At 62.6% G+C, this 18,942-nt stretch overlaps 1 protein-coding gene across 1 annotated transcript; it reads left to right on the top strand.

Moving 5' to 3' along the window:
• Positions 1–11,807: 11,807 nt before the first annotated feature.
• CYSRT1 (cysteine rich tail 1) lies at positions 11,808–14,091 on the top strand. Its single transcript, XM_018917875.3, has 2 exons — positions 11,808–11,939; positions 12,487–14,091. Exon 2 carries the CDS (start codon positions 12,533–12,535, stop codon positions 12,914–12,916), a length of 384 nt encoding a protein of 127 aa, XP_018773420.3. The 5' UTR covers positions 11,808–11,939; positions 12,487–12,532; the 3' UTR covers positions 12,917–14,091.
• Positions 14,092–18,942: the final 4,851 nt, after the last annotated feature.

Raw genomic sequence — 18,942 nt, 5'->3', positions numbered from 1 at the left:
GCTTTGCCAGTGGATTCCCTTCATTTGTCCCAGATGAACAAGGTTGCTGTTTGTAATCAGGAGGTTATTGTTCTAATTCAGCTGGTGTTGGCCTTGTGTGAAAGCACAGCTTCTATCTACAAAATTCATTCCTGTCCAGTGTCTTGACGGGATCAGTTTGAAACCTTTGCTCTGTAGATGTGCAGGGAGCTGTAACACTACTGGCTAGGCTTTGCTGAGATGAATGACGCAGCCAGAAGATAATTTGGCCCTAAATTTCTTTTTCACTATCAGCCATTACCTGCTCAACCATCTAGCTGTTTGCTCAGGATTTTACTGCCCTTGTGGATTTCTAGCACCTGTGGGAAGAACCTGTTCTGAGGGGATGGCCCCCCTCTTGCTTGGTGCCAGCCTTGCGCTGTAATGGCACCTGAGGCTTTTCTTTCCACCCCACCTGGGCGAGCTGACAGCTCCCTGTGTGCCAGACCTTCCTGTCCCACACCCACCCCCCATCCATGCTGTCCATGCTCCTGGTGGCAGAACCTCAGGCCACCTTTCTTTGCTCCCTGCTGCTCTCATCACCAAGTTTGCTTGTCCAGGTCCTGCACACATCCACAGCTCTTCCCAAAATCCCATCTGTTTCTCACACCAATCTTGTTTTGCTCTAGTGAATCACTCATCACACAGATAATTCACCCACAAACCCACGAGCTCATCCCCAGCTTTGCACAGAGCAGCTTTCTCTGCAGGTCTGTGCGGGACAGTGCCAGGGCCTGCCCGGCCACTCGGGGCCGCGGGGCCAGCCCGGGAGGGAGGGAGGGATGTGGGACCCACAGCCGAGTTTTCATCCTCTGGGAGCCATCCCCTTGGGACTGCCTCTCCTTCCTGGCGTAGAGCACCAGGAGAAGAGACCCCCAATTGGCACCATCCCAGGCTGAGACCCTCCAGCTTGTCTGAGGTGGCCACAACAGCCCAGCACTAACCCTCACAGAAGAGGAAAGCAGGACACAGTGCTCCACCAAAACCACCAGAGGAGCTGTGTGTGCAGCTTGCCAGCAGAGCAAACACCATTTTGAAGGAGGGATGCTACTGAAATATCTGCCAAGAAAGCAGCAGTCTCTTGTTGCCAGCTGGTAGCTGAAGGATGCCCCAGCTGCTGCAGAGCTGCTCTGTGGCTGCTGTTTAAAGCAGTGTGTGGGGTGGTTGCTGGTGGTCAGGACCTGACCGCTGATGCTCTTGCATCAATCCTAATGCCATGGTGGGGGCTTTCATGGGCTGGTTTCTAGGTTTGCAGCTGTCCACAGAGACCCCACCACAAGAGAAGTGATGCTTAGAAGATCTCCAAAGTGTCTGAAGCCGCACACAAACTTTGAGATGCGCACATGGTACCTTGAGCAGCCTGAAGTCTACGGAGGTTTGTAAGGCCCCAACAGATTCCAAGAGGTTTAATAATTATTTTTACTATTAGTGATTAATACTGTGGCCACTTCTGTGAATCCTGGGTGTGAAGATGGGGCCCACCTTGCTGGTGCTGCACTGAGCAGAAGGAAGGAGTAGGAGGAGGGGGGATGCACATGGGCCAGGGGGAGGTCAAGGGTCCAGGCCCAGAGGGACCACACCCTCTCTCCTCGGATGCGGTGACCTCCATTCCCCTCCCCACCAACTCCTTGCCTGCAGATCTGGAGTTGCTCAGCTGCCAGAAAAGAGCACTTATGAAAAATGTACTGCTCTCCTCAGTTATCTCCTGAGAGGAGGGAGAGAGGATGGGGCTCTGTAGCCACAAGTGAGGATATAGGAAATTCCAGATGTATTTCCTTATAGCTACACAGGGAAAATCTTTTCGTTTTTGAGGTCAAACAGTAGACCAGGGCACAGGGAGGTGGTGGAATGTCCTTGAAAGCTGCCCTGCATGAGGTCCAGAGTGACAAACTGGCCCCTGAGCCAAACTGGCTCTGAGTGACTCTGAGCCACGGGCCCTGTGGGCAAGTGGGGCTCCTTTTCATCAGAGTCCCCCTTTTCATCTGAGGCTGCATCTTCCCCAGCCCCAGGTAGGCACAGCCCCATGGACTCCCCGGAGAAGTTCACATCTGGTTGGTGACCCCACAGCAGCACAGCTATGTCAGAAACTCCTTCCCAGTCCTGCAGTGCTACTGGGGAATGAGTGGGGAGAGGGGGAGGTCTGCAGCTCCCCAGGGACGTAGAGCTGCATTTCAGGGGTGAGAGGGTGCAAGGAAGACCCACTTCTTTCAGAAAACACCTTGTGTCCAAGAAAACAAGATAGGACTGGCCCAGAAATAGAAATGACAGCTCCGCAGAAGCCTTCCCCTCGCCAGTGCAGCCCAGCTGATGCCGGGCTTAGAGCCCGAGGCATTCGGGGCTCAGAAGGAGCCTGAGCAGTCCCAGAGCTGGGACCCAGCCGCTGTCCCAGCCCTCCTTCCCGAGCCAGGCGGGTGCGGGGCCGGTGGGGCAGCTCCGGTGCCGAGGCTGGGGCTGCGGCAGGCACCTCGTAATTGCGGTGACATTTAGCGTTTGCTGTACTGGCTCCCCGGGAGAGCCCGGCCCTGGAAACCTGCCAGCGCTGCTCGCCTGGATGCCGCGGCCGGGCACAAACTGGGTCAGGGAGGAGGAGCGGCGGCGGCCGCCCGGGCCCTCGGGGCGCCCGGTGGGACACGGCGGTCCTGGCACGGGTGCCGCGGTGCCCGAAGTCCTGCTCCTCCTTCCCATGTGCCGCCTCAGCTGGGACACAGCTCCGAGCAGCAGCCCAGACCCAGGCAGCAGTTTATTTTCGCACTACAGTTTCAGCTTTTGCAGGAAAACTTCCCTGAGGGCAGTGGAGGGGACACGCCGAGCCCTGCCTGGCTCCAGGCTGCTGTCCCCTTTCCCTGGGCACAGCCCGAGGCTGTGGCTGTGCTCACAGGTGGTGTGATCCTGCTGTTGCCGTGTGACTGTCCTGGGGCTCCCGGCAGGACCTGAGGGCACACTGCACTGCCCCATCCCTGCTCTCAGCAGCTGGCAGCATCCCTGGCTCTCCTGCTGGCCCTTCTGCTCTGCTTGGGCAGCCCAAGCTCTTGTGTGGAGCAGCACGGCTGCATTGCTGGGTCAGCTGGGTGAACCTGAGCGTTGAGCTGAGGGTTTTGTTTTCCCTGCACGCCTGTAACCCTCCTGGGGGTTGTGTGGGTGCACAGCTGGGAGCTGGCCCTGGGCACGGCTCCTGCTCTGGCAGAGGCTGCGGGGCCCTGGGGGCTGCCCAGCAGGAGCTGCTGCTGCTCTTGGAGGCCGGGAAGCTCAGCCAAGGCTTGGTCTGAGTGTGTGGTGGAGCTGCAGCGGGGGAAGGGGGGGGGCTCATGGGCTTGAGGGTGGGAGGTTGGAACAGGGAGTGGGTCACCAACCTGCTCGAGCTGGTGAACTCCCCAGTGCTGCCGTGGGTGGGAGCCAGGAGTGTGGGACCTGTGGCAGAGGATCCCTGGGAGGGGCTGCATCCCACGGGGCAGGCATAGGAGCTGCACCAGCTCTTGGGGTTGTTCCCTGGGGCTGACAGCATCATCTGGCCTTAGGGTTTCATCGCCCTGATTTCTCCAGTCCTCCAAGAGCCAGGGCCAATGTGCCTGGTGCCAGGATGCTGGGAGGCTGCTGAGGACCTCGAGGCCTGTCTTTCCCCTCTGCCCCTTCCAGAGAGGACTCCTTGCCCAGTGCCTTGGCTACAGGGAGACCTTTGGGCATAAGGGGGTTGCAGCAGCCTGGTGCTCCTGTGCAGGCCAGTGGGAGCAAGTGGAGCACTGTAGCCAGGGTGACATGGGGAGGTGAGGCCATTCCATGTGACAGAAACCACGGCTCCACCTGGGGAAGGGGACCCATCATGTGCAGACTGCTGCAGGAGCTGTCGGGTGCCACTGGGACTCTGCTGTGTCCCCAGAGCACGACAAAGGTAACCAGAGAGACCTGGACCACCAGGAGTCATGTCCCTGTCTGCTGGGGGCCATGTCCCTGTCTGCTGGGGGCACGTGTGTATTTGGGGGGGAGCGGGAAGCTCTGAGCACATGGCTCAGTGTGCTCAGCTCAGAGCACCAGTGCCCTCCAGGTGCTCTGGAGCCGTCGTGCTCCCACGGATGGGGAAGAAGGGGCAGTTTTGGCTGCAGGCTCAAGGGCTCTGCTTTGAAGCTGCTGGCTCAAGGCTGAGGGCTGTCCCCCAGCAAGGCACACAGGGTCCCTGGGAACCCCCCACCTGCCCAGGCTCACCCAGCCCTGGCATCTGCAGGACCCTGATCTGCACACGGGGTTTGGGGCTGGCAGGGTAGCGGAGGAGGCTCTGCAGCAGCGCAGGGGCTGCCTGCCCGGCGGCTGCCTGAGTGCCAGCATGGAGCTGCCAGCCTGTGCCAGCCCGGCGCTCGCATCCCTCCCTCGGCAGACGTAAATGGGAGCAGACAGCCCGGCTCGAGCGGTAAAGATCAAATCCCAGGAGCCCGGGGCTGCTGTCAGCGCGGGCAGGGCGCTCTGAGCCACGCCGGGAGCAGCAGCCCCGGTGCTGGCCCTGCCCGGTGCTGCCCCTGCCAGGGTGCCGGGTCCCCGCATGGCTGCGGCACGGGGGTGCTGGCAGGGGCTGCCCACGCTGCTGTGACCATTGCAGGGGCTGGCGTGGCGACGGGCAGAGAGGATCCGGTGCTTTGCCTGCCCTGTGTTTCCAGTCTGGGAGATGTGCGAGGCGCTGTCAGCACGCAGGAATAACTGGTCCTGCTCCTCTCGATGGGCTCTGCCGGCAGGGATGCTCCTGTGCCCAGCACCTCCCCAGGGATTGCACTCCGGCTTCTCCGTGCGCTCATGTGCAGAGGAGAAGGTGGCTCCGGAGCACGGCGCTGCCGGAAACTGTTGTGGAAAGGCCCCTCCGCTGCCCCAGCCTCCCCAGCGGGTGGAAACCTCAACCTTCGCCCGCTCGCCCGCGGCTCCGGCTGAGCTGGCGGCTGTGGGAGCATGAGGATGGTGCCGCGGGAGCACGAGGGTCGTGGCTTGCAGGAAACCGTCCGGACGCTCCCCGCGCCCGGGGGTCACCCGGTGCAGCTGGGGCAGAACGGGCAGCACCACCCGAGCGATGCGAAGGAGCAGAGGCAGATGCCGGTGGCACTCCGGGAGCTGCAGGCTCGGCACAGCTTCCTCACCCTCTTCAAGTGCCAAAGAGGATTGAAGAGAGCCCAGGGATTCCGCATGGATTTTGCACAGCTTGCCTGTTTCCCACCCAGGAAGGTGGCAGCCATCGCCCCGGTGCCCACCGCCCAGGCCCGGCGCTGGCCCCTTCCGGACAGCAGCGCTGCTGCCACCGCTGCGGAGCAGAAGGGATGAGAATCCGAGGTGCAGCTGGGGAGCAAGGAGAGGGCACAGCTAATTGGGATAATTGCTAAAACAGGCGAGGAGCGAGCGAGGAGGGAGGCGGTGAACAAGGAGCCGTTGTGCACAGGCGGCCCAGGCACGCGGCCCCGGCTCCAGCCGGCAGCGAGAGCCAAACAAACGGGGACTGTTTGGAGCGAGTGAGGACAAGCAGACGGCAGGACAGAAACCAGACCTCCACTGGGAGAGAGCCGGAGCCAAGGGCTTAGCTGGGAGCTGGGTGCTGCCGACTCCCCGTGTGGAGAGCAGCCCCAGATCCACGGCCAAGCCTTCAAAGGAGCAGGACGGTGCCAACCCTAATCCATCCCTGGGCCAGGGGCCAAGGAGAGGATGGCAAAGTGCTGGGAATGCTCCAGGCCAGGAGATGAGTGACAGCCCTTCTGCCACAGCCACCCCCAGGACTGGAAACTTTAAATCACAGAAATATAGCCGGAAACCAGCCCTTGTCCTAAAAAAACCATCGGCAGGTGCAGTGACTGCACAAGGTCGTGGCACAGCGGAAGCTGCGGCATCGCCCACGTGGCTGCTCAGGGTGGGAGCAGCAGCTGCCCCCGCCTCGGCTGCTCCCTCCGCAGGAAGGAGAAGTGACATTTGAGCAGGAAGAAACGTGGCTGTGCATGTGAGCTGCCCAACCCCGTGTCCCAGCTGGGCTCTTCCAGCCCCTTTTCCAGGTGTCTGTGTGAGGTGTAGCCTCGGAAGATATGCTGGGCTGTTTGCTGCTGCCTGGGTCTGCACAGGGAGCTGCGGGATCTGCCCATGGACACAGATCCCCATAGCATCCACCTGTCATGGGGCTGGGCTGAGCTTGGCAATGAGCGAATTGCCCTTCTTAAAGTCCCTGTGGGAAGACACAAAGTCACCCAGCTGCCACTGTCCCGTGGCACGTTATGGGGGAGAATGCACGAGCACGAAGGGAAACACCTCTGTGCTGGCCAAAAGGCTCTGCCTGAGCAGGGATTTTGTTTATGGGAAGGACGGAGCAGAGGGGGAGATTTTGGCACTGCCAACAGAAGTGCCCAGATCCGTGCTGCCTCCTGCTTCCTTGCACATTCAGCAGCAGCTCCGTGCAGGTGCAGCCCCTGGCTCCTGCTCCGAAGCCTGTTGGGAACAGCTCACCCTCAGCCCCAAGGCTCTCGGCAGCAGGGAGGAGACGGGAAGGACTTGCTCCAGGCCAGGAAATCCTTGCTTTCTACTCCGGCCGGGCCGCAGTGGGCAGCCACAATGCTCGCTTCCCCCGCGCCGCTGCCAAGCCCCGGCGTGACCCGGGGGCGGCCGGGCCGGGAGCAGCAGGGGAGAGGGACGGAGGGGGGCTGCGGGAGGGCGATAAGGAAACCGGCTCCCCTCTGGTTCCTGCAGCCCGGGGAGAGGCCGGCAGCGGGCCAGGCGCCGGCCCACTCTTGTGATGTCTGCGCAGCCGTGCCAGCCTGGACAGCGGGTTATGTTTCCAACGCATCATCCCTGAGGAACCCGGCATCCCCCCGCCAAGGGGACAGCCTAACACTAAGCTGGAGAGTCTTTGGGCTTTGCAGCATCCCCGCGCAGGTGTCTGACAGCAGCTCCGAGCAGCCCGAGCAGGCTCACCGGGCACGGCAGACGTGCCTCTGCAGCGTCCCAGTCCCCGCGGGCACCGGCAGAGGACGGTGCCCAGCGCCCGTCCGCGCGGCACGAGCACGTGTGGCCCAGCTGTGCATCCCTGTCGCCGGCCGTGAGCCCGCAGGGTGGCTGGGATGTGGCATCGGGAGAGCGGCCCCAGCAGGATGGCGCTGGCAGGGGACGCTGGGGGTCTGCGGAGCTGCCAGCCCGCCCGGGCCACGCTGTGCTCACGGGGAGCAGCAGCAGCCTCGGCAGAGCCTCCTTCTGCAGAGGAGCCTGAGCTGCTCCCGCACGGAGCTGCTGCCCGGGGCTGGCACGGAGAGCAGGGCCAGAAGAGCCCCGTGTGCGCGCCCAGCTGCCGAGCCGAGGCACGGGGCACATTCAGGCCCCACAGGAAATCCCTCCCACCCAGCAGCTTTGGCAGGTCGCTTCCAGGCTCCATTTGGGCTTTAGAAGCTGCTGCCCCCCTTTGGGACGCACGGCTTCCCCTGAGAGGGAACCAGGAGCTCTGGGAACTCCTTGCATGCCCGGACAGACAAGCAGGCAAGGTCTTTGCACGCGGCATGCTGAGCACAGCCCTGGGGACACAGGCTGGATTTTGTGCTGGAGCTTCCCACACCGGGGTGTTAGTGAGGGGCTGTGCTGCTCAAGGGCACAGAGCACCAAATCCTGCAGCTTCCAGGAGCCCCAAGCCCCCCATCTCTGGCAGCTTTACCCCTGGGTCCTGCTCTGTGCTCCCTATAGTGCCCCTCAGACCTGCACCAGTGGGATCCTCTCCATGGCACCCTCATACCCACAACCCTCCCTCACTGGGTGACAGCTTAGCCCCGGTGCTGGTGACACTGGTCCGTGGGATTGCCCTTTGGGATGCTCACCCCACGGGTGCCTCCCACTCCCTGTGATCTCTCCTTCTGTCTCCCCGGGCCTCACTCTGATTTTAATGAGAATTAAGATGAGAATTAAGGTCAAAGCCTTAAAGAAGAACTTGCACGACTGCATTCCACGGAGGGATGTCCCGGGGGGAATCATCCCCCATGTGTTTCACACAGCTTGAATTTGGGGGTTGCCCTCCCATCTCTTCACTGGCCCAATCCCTCCCTGTGTCCTTTTTTCACACCGGCCCCCCACGGGCTTTCCTGAGCTTCAGCGAAGCCTTCAGCGCCCCCAAGGTTTGGTGAGCGGCCACCATCTGCCCTGGGGGCTCACCGAGCCGTCCCCTCAGCGGGTGGCAGAACATTTCATTCAGGAAGCGTCGCCCTTCATCATCCTCCGGCACTGACGGGCTACACAGAGCATCATCACCCTCCTGTGCCTGCGGCAGGCACTGCACCGCCCGGGAGCCCCAGGAACCGCTCACAAACGGGGCCGGTTCGGGAGTTCTTCATTCTGGTGCTCGGGAGAGCCCTGGGAAGTGCTGGAGCTGGGAAAGCTCCAGCGCTGGGATGCCACACAAATACCTGTCCCCAGCAAAAAGAGGCTCAGGAACAGGACGTGCCTGTGGCTTTCTGGTTGGTTTGTTTATTTTTACAAAATAAATGTGCCCTTTGCTGTGTGTGAAGCACCAGCGAGCTAAGACACCCCAGTTAGGGGAGGATTTGCAGAATTCCAGTAGCTAAGGGATCCCTGCAGTTACTGGAATCCTGCAAAAACTCCCAACAGCTTGAGCTAGTCACACAGGTCAGGGGCTGTGGGTGCCCTGCTGTGGTTTGCCATGGAAGCCATGCAGTGGAATTGAGAATTCCTGAGCCAGCACTTTCCTCCTGGCTCATGTCCCACGGCTGGGGATGCTCCTGCCCCTGCAGCACCTGCAGCCTCTACTGGGAACCCAGCCCCCTGCCCGGGGCTGCCCCCTCATTTTCAGGCTCCTAGAGAGTTCACAAGCCAGTGCCATGGTTGCTTTTCCCCTCTCTCTCCTGGTTTTCCCAGGCTCCTCCTCAAACCACCGTTCCTCTGGAAGTAGTGTGGCATCTCTGAGAACCTCTCTCTCCATCACCCCCAGCACAGGACACCACCAGGGTGGGCATTGAGCTTTTGATAGTTTTTTTCTGTTTATTTCTTTTCCCCCTGCAAACAATTGCAGGAAATTAGGCTGGTTTTAAGCCGCAGAGAGCCTCACATTAACTCAGCTCTTCCATCTACTCAAGGAGGGCACAGCCCTGCAGCACCTGCCAGCTCCCAGCTTGGGGAATCCCACATGGGACAACTCCAAACCACCAGCTTGAGCTTTGGGGCAGCAACTTTTCCACCTGAGGATTCTCCATCGTCTAAAAATCCTTCTAGGATCAACACATGATTTCTGGATGTGGCCCTTGGAGCTCGATTTGGAGAATTTCATGGCAAAAATGAAACGTTTGAACTCCAGGCTCCAGATTAGGGGTTGCTGCTCCTGGCTGGTGAAACCTCTCCTCATCTGGGGCTGCCACAGATCTGCCCTGTGGGGAATGAGGGTATCCAGGAGGTGCCTGCGAGATCGGAGCTGCCGCGACTGGGTGCTGAGAGAGCCGAGAGACAACCCCCGGCACGGAGGCACCGCAGATCCCGGCTGGCACAGCCCCGGGCAGCAGCGTGAGGGATGTCCCCACCTGAGGCTCTGTGAGGTGACCCTCATGTGGCAGCCCCTGGGAGACAGAAGGCGTTCAGGACACGGGGGCTGCATGCTCTCAGAGTCCCCCGGAGCCGGGCTGTGCCTGACGTGCAGCCTCGCAGCTCCCTGCAAGCAGAGCTGCTCAGGAACAAGGCTGGACACGGAAATCCGGGGCTATAAGACAAACCCAGCCCGTCCTGAGGCTCTGCGAGGAAGGGGAATGTTCTGCTGGAGAGAGCCACAGCGACATCCCCAGTGCAGGCAGGGACACGCCAAGCGGGGCTGGGTGACCGCAGGACGCCTGGGTGGAGGATGGCTTTTTCTGTTCCTGCTTAGTCAGATAGATGAGTTTCTCTGTGGGGAAACAGCTCAGGATGGGGAAAATGGGCAGCAGCGAGGCCCGGTGAAGGGACAGGGGCTGCTGGTGGCTCCCCTCCAGGTTGCCCTGCGGTGGCAGAAAAGTCCCGAGGGGTCTGTGCAGGAATTCTACAGCTTTCAAACCCGAGAGCTGCGTGCTGTGGGGCTGATTTGTCACAGAGAGCGCTCTGCTGCACCCCCACGGCCAGTCCTCGGAGGGGAAACTGAGACACAGAAATGCATGAGGCCCCCCCTCTCAATGCTAGAACCACATAGAAGAGGGTCAGCTTCTCCCCCCAAAAAATTCCAGGCCTCCATCTTCCTTTCCCTCCACCACCTGGAAGGCTGCTGAATCTCCCTGCAGGGAACCCCCACTCTGGGAGCTGCCAGCCCAGCAGGCTCGGGGACAGAGGATCAGCCCCGAGGGAGGGCAGGAGCTGGGCATTGCAGCAGGTGCTGGCAGCTTCATCCAAGGGCAGTGCTGCCAGGGCAGGCAGGCTCCCCTCGCCCTCTGGAGCTCTCCTGCTGGTTCCATGAGTGCCAAGGGACTGGCCTGGGCAGCCCCTGCTCCTCAGGACAGGGGAGAAATATTTTCTGTTGTCAGAAGGATGGCCAGAAGGAAGTGGCTTTTCCCTTTGCAAAGTGTGTGGGAAATGTAATTCACTGCTAGCAGGGTTCAGCTGCAATTTGAGGTGTTTGTCCCCATCCTGTCCAGGAGGATGCTGTACCATCATCCATGAGGCTCAGGGGAGGGGCAGGTTCTGCACAGAACTGCTTGTGGGAAGGTGCTGAGGCTCTGCACAAGCCACTGTGGGGGCCTTGGGGATGGGAAGAGTGACAGTGGCTGAGCACATCATAGCAGGGTCCCATGGCAGGGACATAGATGGGACAGGGTGGAGGGTGCTGAATGTTTGCATCTCTTCTACTGCAGTACTTCTGGTGCCAGCAGCCCTCTGGCACATGTGCCACCAATCCTCTCCTTGCCCTGGCACAGCCACATCCTCACTCCATCCAGCCTCGAGGGTGTCACCATCCAGCGGTGCCCTGGAATCCCCCCAAAGCCACCCTGGAAAAGGCCCTGTTGGGGGGCAAAAGGCCATGCCACAGACAAGCTGTGCTGCAGGGATGGGGACCCCAGCAGAGCCCTGGCACTGGGGTCTCAGGGCTGGACAGGGCAGAGCCTGGCAGGGGCTGTGGGACCCTGGGCTGCAGGGCCCTGGGTGCCCATGGGGGCAGGCACAGTCTGGCAGGAGGGCCTGGGAGCTGCCAGAAGGTGCAGAGCTGGTCTGCCCTGCCTGGTGCTTAGGACATGGGCATGGAGCCCTCTGCCCAGTGCCTGGTGCTGGGGGGTTTGCTGGTGCCCATAGACCTGTGGAGTGCAGTGTCCCCCTCCCAGTCCTTGCCTGCTGCCAGAACCAGAGTGGTGCCAGTGCTGGTGCCAGTGTCCAGAGCTCAGTGCCCGGTGCATGGCACACAGGGCTGCCGCTGGTGCCTGGGGGTGGCACGGGTGGCTGTGCTGTTGTCAGTGCCAGTCCTGGTGCATGATGGCACTGCCTGCTGTGTGCTGCTCTCTGTGCACTGTGTGGTACTGGTGCCCATACTGGTGCTGGTACCCACTGCTGGTGCCCAGTTCCTGGTACCAGTGGGTGGGGCTGGTTTGGTGCCTCGGTACTGGTGGCCTTGCCTGGTGCCCATGCCCCTGTGCAGTGCCAAGTGTCCCTGTCCAGTTGTGGTCCCAGTGCCTCCTGAGCAGTGTCCATGTCCACTGCCAAGCGCCCAGGGCCAAGTGCCCGCTGTCCAGTGCCCGGTTCCCTGTACCCCTTGTGCCGGTGTCCATGGGCTGGGCTGGTGATTGGTGTTGGGGCTGGCCGGTGGGCGGGTGCTGGCTGCGGGGTGTTCCTGCCCCGCTCTCTCGGGGCCGGTCTGTCTGTCTGCCGGGCCGCTCCGTCTGTCTGTCGGTCGCTCGGGGCGGCGCCGCTCGGGGCGGTCCGTGCAGAAGGAAGCGCAACCGGGGCAGAGCGGCCCCGCAGCGGCCGGAGCTGCGAGCTCGGTGAGTACCGGGAATCGCTGCCCCCACCGTGCCCGAGTCCTGCCTTCTCCCTGCCTGCTTCCCCCTGCGCCCCTTCCCCTGCCTGCCCTCCTTCTTCCTCTGCGCCCCCCGCCCCGATTCCCCATCTCCCACCGCCTGCCCCGTCCCCAACCCCTATCCCAACTGTCCTTGTCCTGTCCCATCTTCCCTCTGCCTTTCCACTCCCCTGCACCCCCTTTCCTCCCGCTCCTCTCCCCACTTCTTTCTGTTCTGTTCAGTGTCCCCCTAGAGATCCCTACCCCACCCCACTGCCCTACCTGCACTCTTTGCCCCACTCAGCGTCCCCTCCTGTCCCACCCGTGCCCTGCTCACCCCCTGCACCCCCGTTCCTGCCTCCCCTCCCGGCTCTGGTGGGTCCACGTGTGCCTTGTGGGGGTCCCTTGGGGCTGGCGGGAAGTGGGTAGCACAGCTCTGCTCTCACCCAAACCAGGGGGATCTGCCGGGGGTCCCTCCCCTGCTGAGAGCACCCCCCCCCCCCACCCGGGCTGACAGGGGCTCTGTCCTGCAGGGTGGGCAGTGCCAGGCAGGCCACGCGTCTGACAAGGGGCAGGCACATGGATCGGGGAGTCACCGTGCAGAACCCCTACGCCAGCGTCAGCATCCCACGGGAGCAGTTCCAGCAAAGCTTCATCACTCGCTACCTGAGAGACGAGCCCACTGTCATCGCCAACCCTGCGGCCGTGCCCGCCTATGGCGCCGGTGGGCACACAGAGCTTGCCAATGGCTGCAACAGCCCCACCATCCCCACAGACAAGTCCTGGTCCCGTCCCTACAACCCCTATGCCAGCCTGAGGATGCCCAATGGGGACTCATCTGCCTCCTTCTACACTGTGACCCTGGACAAGACACCCAAGGGCCAGGAGCAGGGGGCTGGCAGGCGATGTGGCTGCTGCAGGTGGTGCTCCTGCTGCCCAAAGTGCTGCTGTGTCATCTCCTGAGGGCCCTCCCTGCACACACGGGATGTGTGACCATGGGATGGGGCCAGTGACCCCACAGGGACATGGCTGCTGGCCTGGGCACCCCTGGCAGAGCTAGCGCTGGCTGAACTGACATCGCTTTTTACTTGTGAGCTCTGCAGTCAGATGTGCTGGTGATGGGCACCTGCCAGGTGGGCCCTGAGGATGATGTGTGCCCGGACAGGTGTCACCAGGAAGTGACTGCACTGGAGACAGGGCAGCACTGAGCCTGTGATCCTGCACCAAGCCCCTGCCAGTGTCTCTGTGCTGGGAACTTCACCCTGGGAAGGGGCAGGCAGTGCCCACCTGCTCGAGGCTGGGTTTGGATGCTGGCAGCCCTGTGTGTGTGGCAGAGGAGGAGAGGACATCATCATCACTGGCTTGGAGCAGCGGAGAGGAGCCAGGGACAAGCCTCCAGCAGGCACAGGGCCCACCTGCCCAGAAGTGAGTGTTCCTCCTCCCACAGCATCACGGGGGTGCTGCCAGACCCCTGCACCAAACTCCATCTGGATCCTGCTCCTCCTCACCACACTGCCCATGGGGCAGAGCAATGGAAACAGGAAAGACAGGCAGCCAAAGCATGGCAGAGTGCTGGGCCGTGCTCCAGGGCAGCACCTGATGGCACAGCATGGATGTGGGCATTAACATCCTGGTGCCAGGAAACCCCCAGCCCCATTCTGTTCCTGCTGCCAGGCTTGTGGGGTGCTGGGCACAACCTCTTGTCCCATCTGCATCCCAGGGACGGGTCCAGCGCAGAGGGCTGGCCCAGCTCCAACAGTGGGGCAGCACTTGGGCACCTTGCTGGGGAGGCAGAGGCCCGGCATTGGCCTTTTGCAGCTCCCAGGGCTTGGAGGAAGGTGGGAGGAGCCGCTGGCTCTTCCCCATGTGCTGGAGCTCCTCCAGACTGGGCTTTCAGCTGAGGCTGCTGCCATCGACCTGGAACAAGTCCGCTGTTGTGCTGATGTCCCGCCGTGGTGCTGCCATCCCTCCCTGATGCTGGCAGCCCTCCCTGGTGCTGCTGTCCCAGCACAGCTGCTGCTCCCTGGCCGCTGCAGGACTGCCTGCTCTGCGGGACTGGGGCTTGGGAGGAGGAACTGTGTTTGCAGATGACTTCAGGCTGCTGCAAATAAAATTACAGCCTTCTCCTGCCCTGCCAAGGTGTGCCTCTTCCCTCCACCCAGGCTTTTCTGGGATTCCCATGTCACTTGCTTTTTCTGGTGGGTGTGTAAGGGCAGCTCTAAAGCCTCCAAACCAGGCTTAACTGTTGCCCTGCTGACTCACAGCAGCAGCAGCAGCCCACACAGAGCTCTTTGGCTGCTGCCTGGGTCCAGCAGTGCCAGCCCGGGTCCAGCAGTGCCCGGGCGTTCCCAGTACAGGCTGCTCCTGCCTGTCTGGGACACTGGCTGGTGCTCAGCCCAGCCCTGCCAAGCTGGATGACTGTCCTGTCTGGAAAGACTTTATGAGTCTTTAGGAGAGGCTGAGGAAGTGTCTGGCAAAGGGAAGTTCCTGGGTGGGCAGCTGGGTGGGCTCCAGGACACTGCCCGGGCTGGCTGTGACCCCCTGGGAGTCCCTCAGCAATGGGAGCCCACCATGGCTTGGAATCCCCACTGCTTGGAGCCCAGCTGCACTGAGACCCCACGAGCACTGGGTGCCAGCAATGCTGGGGTGCCACCACACAGATCCCACGGGAAGCCTACAGTGCCTGGGAGCCCACCCCAGGAGCCTGCCATGGCCTGGGAGCCCATTATCCCTGCAATCCCACCCGCATTCCAGGATATTCTGGGCTGGGATAGCCGTGGCCTGGCAGAGCTTTGCCCCCGCTGCCTGGCACAACCCCCCCCCCCCCCCCCCCAGAGCGGTGGGACCGGGGGTGTGCGGCTGGCAGGGGCACAGCCGCATGGTGCCCGCCCTGCACAAGGAGCTCCCTTGTTCTCCCTGCCCAGAGTGCAGTGGGGACGAGCACATCTACCCCTTGTTTGCTTTCGTGTCGCTAGCCCTGCCCCGTGCGTGTGGCGGACAGAGGACACGGCAACGCCGGAGCCCGCGGGCGGGGCTGCCCGGGCTCTGCGGGACACGCAGGTCCCCGGCACGGAAACGCGTCCCCACGGTGTGCGGTGCCTGGCACAGCCAGGGCACGGAAACGCGTCCCCACGGTGTGCGGTGCCTGGCACAGCCAGGGCACGGAAAGGTGTCCCCACGGTGTGCGGTGCCTGGCACAGCCAGGGCACGGAAAGGTGTCCCCACGGTGTGCGGTGCCTGGCACAGCCAGGGCACGGAAAGGTGTCCCCACGGTGTGCGGTGCCTGGCACAGCCGGGGCACGGAAAGGTGTCCCCACGGTGTGCGGTGCCTGGCACAGCCGGGGCACGGAAAGGTGTCCCCACGGTGTGCGGTGCCTGGCACAGCCAGGGCACGGAAAGGTGTCCCCACGGTGTGCGGTGCCTGGCACAGCACGGGGCCACAGCAGCCGGTACGAGCGGGCCGGGTGCTCGGCGGGGCGGGGCAGGGCAGGGCAGGTGCCACATCTGCCGTGTGTCAACGCTGCCCTTGGCTCTGCCCAGCCCCGGGGCGATGGCACACGCGGCGGGAGCGGCCGGCAGTGCCTGCAGACCGGCGGGCAATGATTCAGCTGGAGAAGGGGGCGGGGTGGGCAGGGGAGGGTGAGGCTTCGGTCCCAGACCTGGCAGGGCTCTGATGAGCCGGCCAGCTGCGTGCAGAGTCCCATGGGCGCTCCCGGGCTCCCACCCTCCCAAGGTGCCCGGGGGTGCCCAGGGTTGTGCTGGGTGAGTGCCACCTCCTGCCGCTGGGGCGTCGGTGGCGGCGCAGGGCTCTGGCTCATCCCCATCAGACCTTTGCTCTCCCTGAGGATGCCGCTCCCTATCGCGGGGCCGAAGGTCCCTGCAAGCCCGCGGATGATCCTGGGAACAGGGAAACACGTTTCCCATCCACGTGTGTCGCTGCTGATTGCAGAACTACCTTCCCTGAAGGGAGACATTCTTGCTCCACACAGCTCCCCAGAAAGAGCTGTCAGGAGGTGAAAGCTGGTCTCTTTTACCGAGTAACAAGTGACAGAACAAGAGGAAACGGCCTCAGGTTGTGCCAGGGAATACACTGGCTATTTGGAAAAAACATTTTACTGAAAGGGCTGTAAAGCCCTGGCATAGGCTGCCCAGGGCCATGTTGGAGTCACCATCCCTGGAAGTGTTCAAAAAATGCGTGGATGTGGCACTTGGGGACATGGGTTAGTGGTGAACGTGGTGCTGCTGGGTTGATATTCGACTCGATGATTTTAAAGATATTTTCCAACCTTAATGGTTCTGTGATTCCCTGTTCCTGGATCCAGGTGGGCTTTTGGCAGGGCTGGTGGTGCCCTTGGTGTCAGCATGGCAGATGCAGCTCCTGTCACCGAGGGCTCTCTTGCCCCAAACCCTGCCTGTGCTGGGGTGCCCAGCAAGGGCAGCTGGGCACAGCCCCTCAATGGGACAGAGCTCTGCTGGCATCAGGGAGGGACATGAGGGCTGATGGGCAGGGGCTGGGAGAGGCTAGAGTGGGGCAGGAGGGAAGGCAGGATGTGCATGTATCTGTGTGTGTGGGGGGGGGGAGGGGGGTGTGTGGGTGTGTGTGGGTGTGTATTTGGAGCAGGAGAGGCAGCTCGAGGGGTCACTGCCTCTGAGCAGTGCCAGGGGCACCCCCAGTTGTGCACAGAGCCAAGCCCACCCCCTCACCCGCTGAAGATTTTGGCAGAGCACCCTGTGGGACTGCAGCATTCCTGTCCCTGTGGCAGGTGAGCCAGGCCAGCGCTGTGTGTTGGGTGGCAGGACAGGTTGGGACAGCCCCAGCCCTGGTGTGGCCCTGGAGGAGCACGCTGAGCCCACCAGGAGCCAGCTCTACCCTGGCTGCTGGCACCCAGGGGTTGCACCCCAGCACAGGCAGACACGGTGGTACCCCAGCACGCCAGGGCACAGCTGGAATCCCACACAGCTGGATCCTGATCCACCAAGGGCACACGGCCCTTGTTCCAATTGGTTTGACCAAAACCAATTTCCCTGGGACACCCCTGTCCCAAACTGGCCCCACCGCCTGTGTCTGCCACTAGCCTGGCAATGGGAAGGCAAAACCCTGTCATGGGGTGCCACCCCCTGCCTGGGCACCCACGGCACACACAGCCTGTGCCAGGGCTGGGTCAGGCTCATGGGTCGGGATATGCGCCCCAAAGGTGCTGTGCTGCTGGAGCTGCTTCCTCGCTCGCAGGCACCACGGTCAGGAGCTGAGCCCTTCTGCAGAGCCCAGTGACCCCGTGGGGATCTTCATTTCCAAAATGCCCAGTTCTTTCTCTGAGGAGTGCTGGGAACATGGCCCGAGGGCTGCTGGTGAGGCGGCTGCGCTGCCTGTCTCCGTACCCGCTCCTGCCGGCAGTGGGAGCTGCTGCCCGCGGGAACGCTGCCTGTCCCGGCTGTCCTGGCCCTCCGCCCTGCCTCCAGGATGGGCTCTCGTCCTCCAGGATCCTGGGCTCAGGACCTATCCCCCTACCGCCCTCCCCTCTTCAGTCTGCAGCCCCCTCCATACCAGACTGGGGCTTTGCTGTTGGAGCCCGGGCAGCTGTGGGGACAGAGCCTGGCACCTCCCTGGCATTGTCACCTCCCCTGGGTCATGCACCTTGCAGGTGTCCCTGTGGGGTGCTGGGGTGTCCCCAGCCTGACGCTGAGCATTGGTAACTCAGCCCCCAGAGCCTGCAGCCCCACAGGGAAGGGCAGGGCAGGGCAGAGCCACCCCAGGTGGCTCCAGGTGGGAACACACCCCACGTGTGGGCACTGCCAGCCCAGACAGGGCCAGAGCCCCGGTGAACCCGCAGCAGTGCCAGTCCTGCCACCCACCGTGCCCTCCGCTCCTGTCACAGCTGTCCCCACAGCCCGGAGCACCTGGGGATGCTGCAGTGCCAGGGGGTCTCTGCTGGCCGACGTCTGCCAGGATGTTCTTGGCTCTGAAGGGTGGCCCAGGATGTGGAAGACTCTGTTGCTGCTGTCCAGGTCCAGATAACATCCAAGTTCTCTGCCCAAGGTGGAGCCCAGAGCTCCTTGGCTTCCCAGGGACGGTTCCTTCTGTCAGTGAAGCTCAGGCTGGTGGTTAATGACCATTCCTGGGCTTACGTTTCAGAGGTCTTTGTTACCCAGGTGCTTGTAACCCAATCTGCCGGGCTTGGCTTCCCTGCAGCAGATCCAATAGCAGCTGTCCCTGAAAGGTGAGCCCCTGCCCACTACCACGGCCACTGGCAGCCGCAGGGACCGGGCTGGCAGCTCAGCCCCCCGATGCTCCCCACAGGACTGCCACAGCCCCCGGGACAGCACAGCCCTTCTGCCACCAACCCCGAGGCCCTGGGAAGTATTTCAGGACAGGTAGGGATGGGGGAATTGGGAGGAGGGGAGAGAGGGGCACCCATGTGTGCCAAAGCACTTAAGGTCACCTGAGGAGAAGGAACAGAGTCTCGGTGGCCTCCAGGAGAAGTTTGCAAATATACTGGTGTGTACCAGACTCCACCTGAGATGAGGCTGGATCCCGTCAGACCCCTCCCTACGAGCCTTTGTGCCACCCCCAATGCCAGCTCAGCCCGGGGCTGGGACTGTGCCACTGCCTGGTCTCCAAGTGCTGCTCCCCAGGCCATCCAGCCACCTTACTCCTGCTCAGCCCCTGCTCCCCCACTCCCAGACTGCACCCTGAGCAGGCTGCTGAGATCTGGCCAGCCCGTGTTCCCTGCAGAGCTCCCGGTGTGGCACTGGGACATCCCAAGGATGTAGCGGCAGTGCCACTGCAGCGGCAGCATCCTGCACTCCCAGGCAGGGCTGGGCAGGGATGGCGGGCAGCGGGCAGGGGTGATGGGCGGGGATCCCGCTGCTCCCACCGCACGGACCGGTCCCCACCTCCCCCACGTGTCGGGGGCACTCGGAGGTGACATCTCACAGCCGTGCCCCCTCCCCAGCCGGGCCCTGACAGCTCCTCTCGTCCCCTCCCCAGC

This window comes from Serinus canaria, chromosome 17 (genome assembly GCF_022539315.1).
Source record: "Serinus canaria isolate serCan28SL12 chromosome 17, serCan2020, whole genome shotgun sequence".
Lineage (NCBI taxonomy): Eukaryota > Metazoa > Chordata > Aves > Passeriformes > Fringillidae > Serinus > Serinus canaria.
Note: the sequence above shows the minus strand (reverse complement) of the source record. Positions and strands in the feature narration are given on the sequence as shown.

What these genes read in the sequence shown, in the direction of transcription:
- CYSRT1 (XM_018917875.3), top strand. Translation starts at nt 12,533, where the DNA reads ATGGATCGGGGAGTCACCGTGCAGAACCCCTACGCCAGCGTCAGCATC.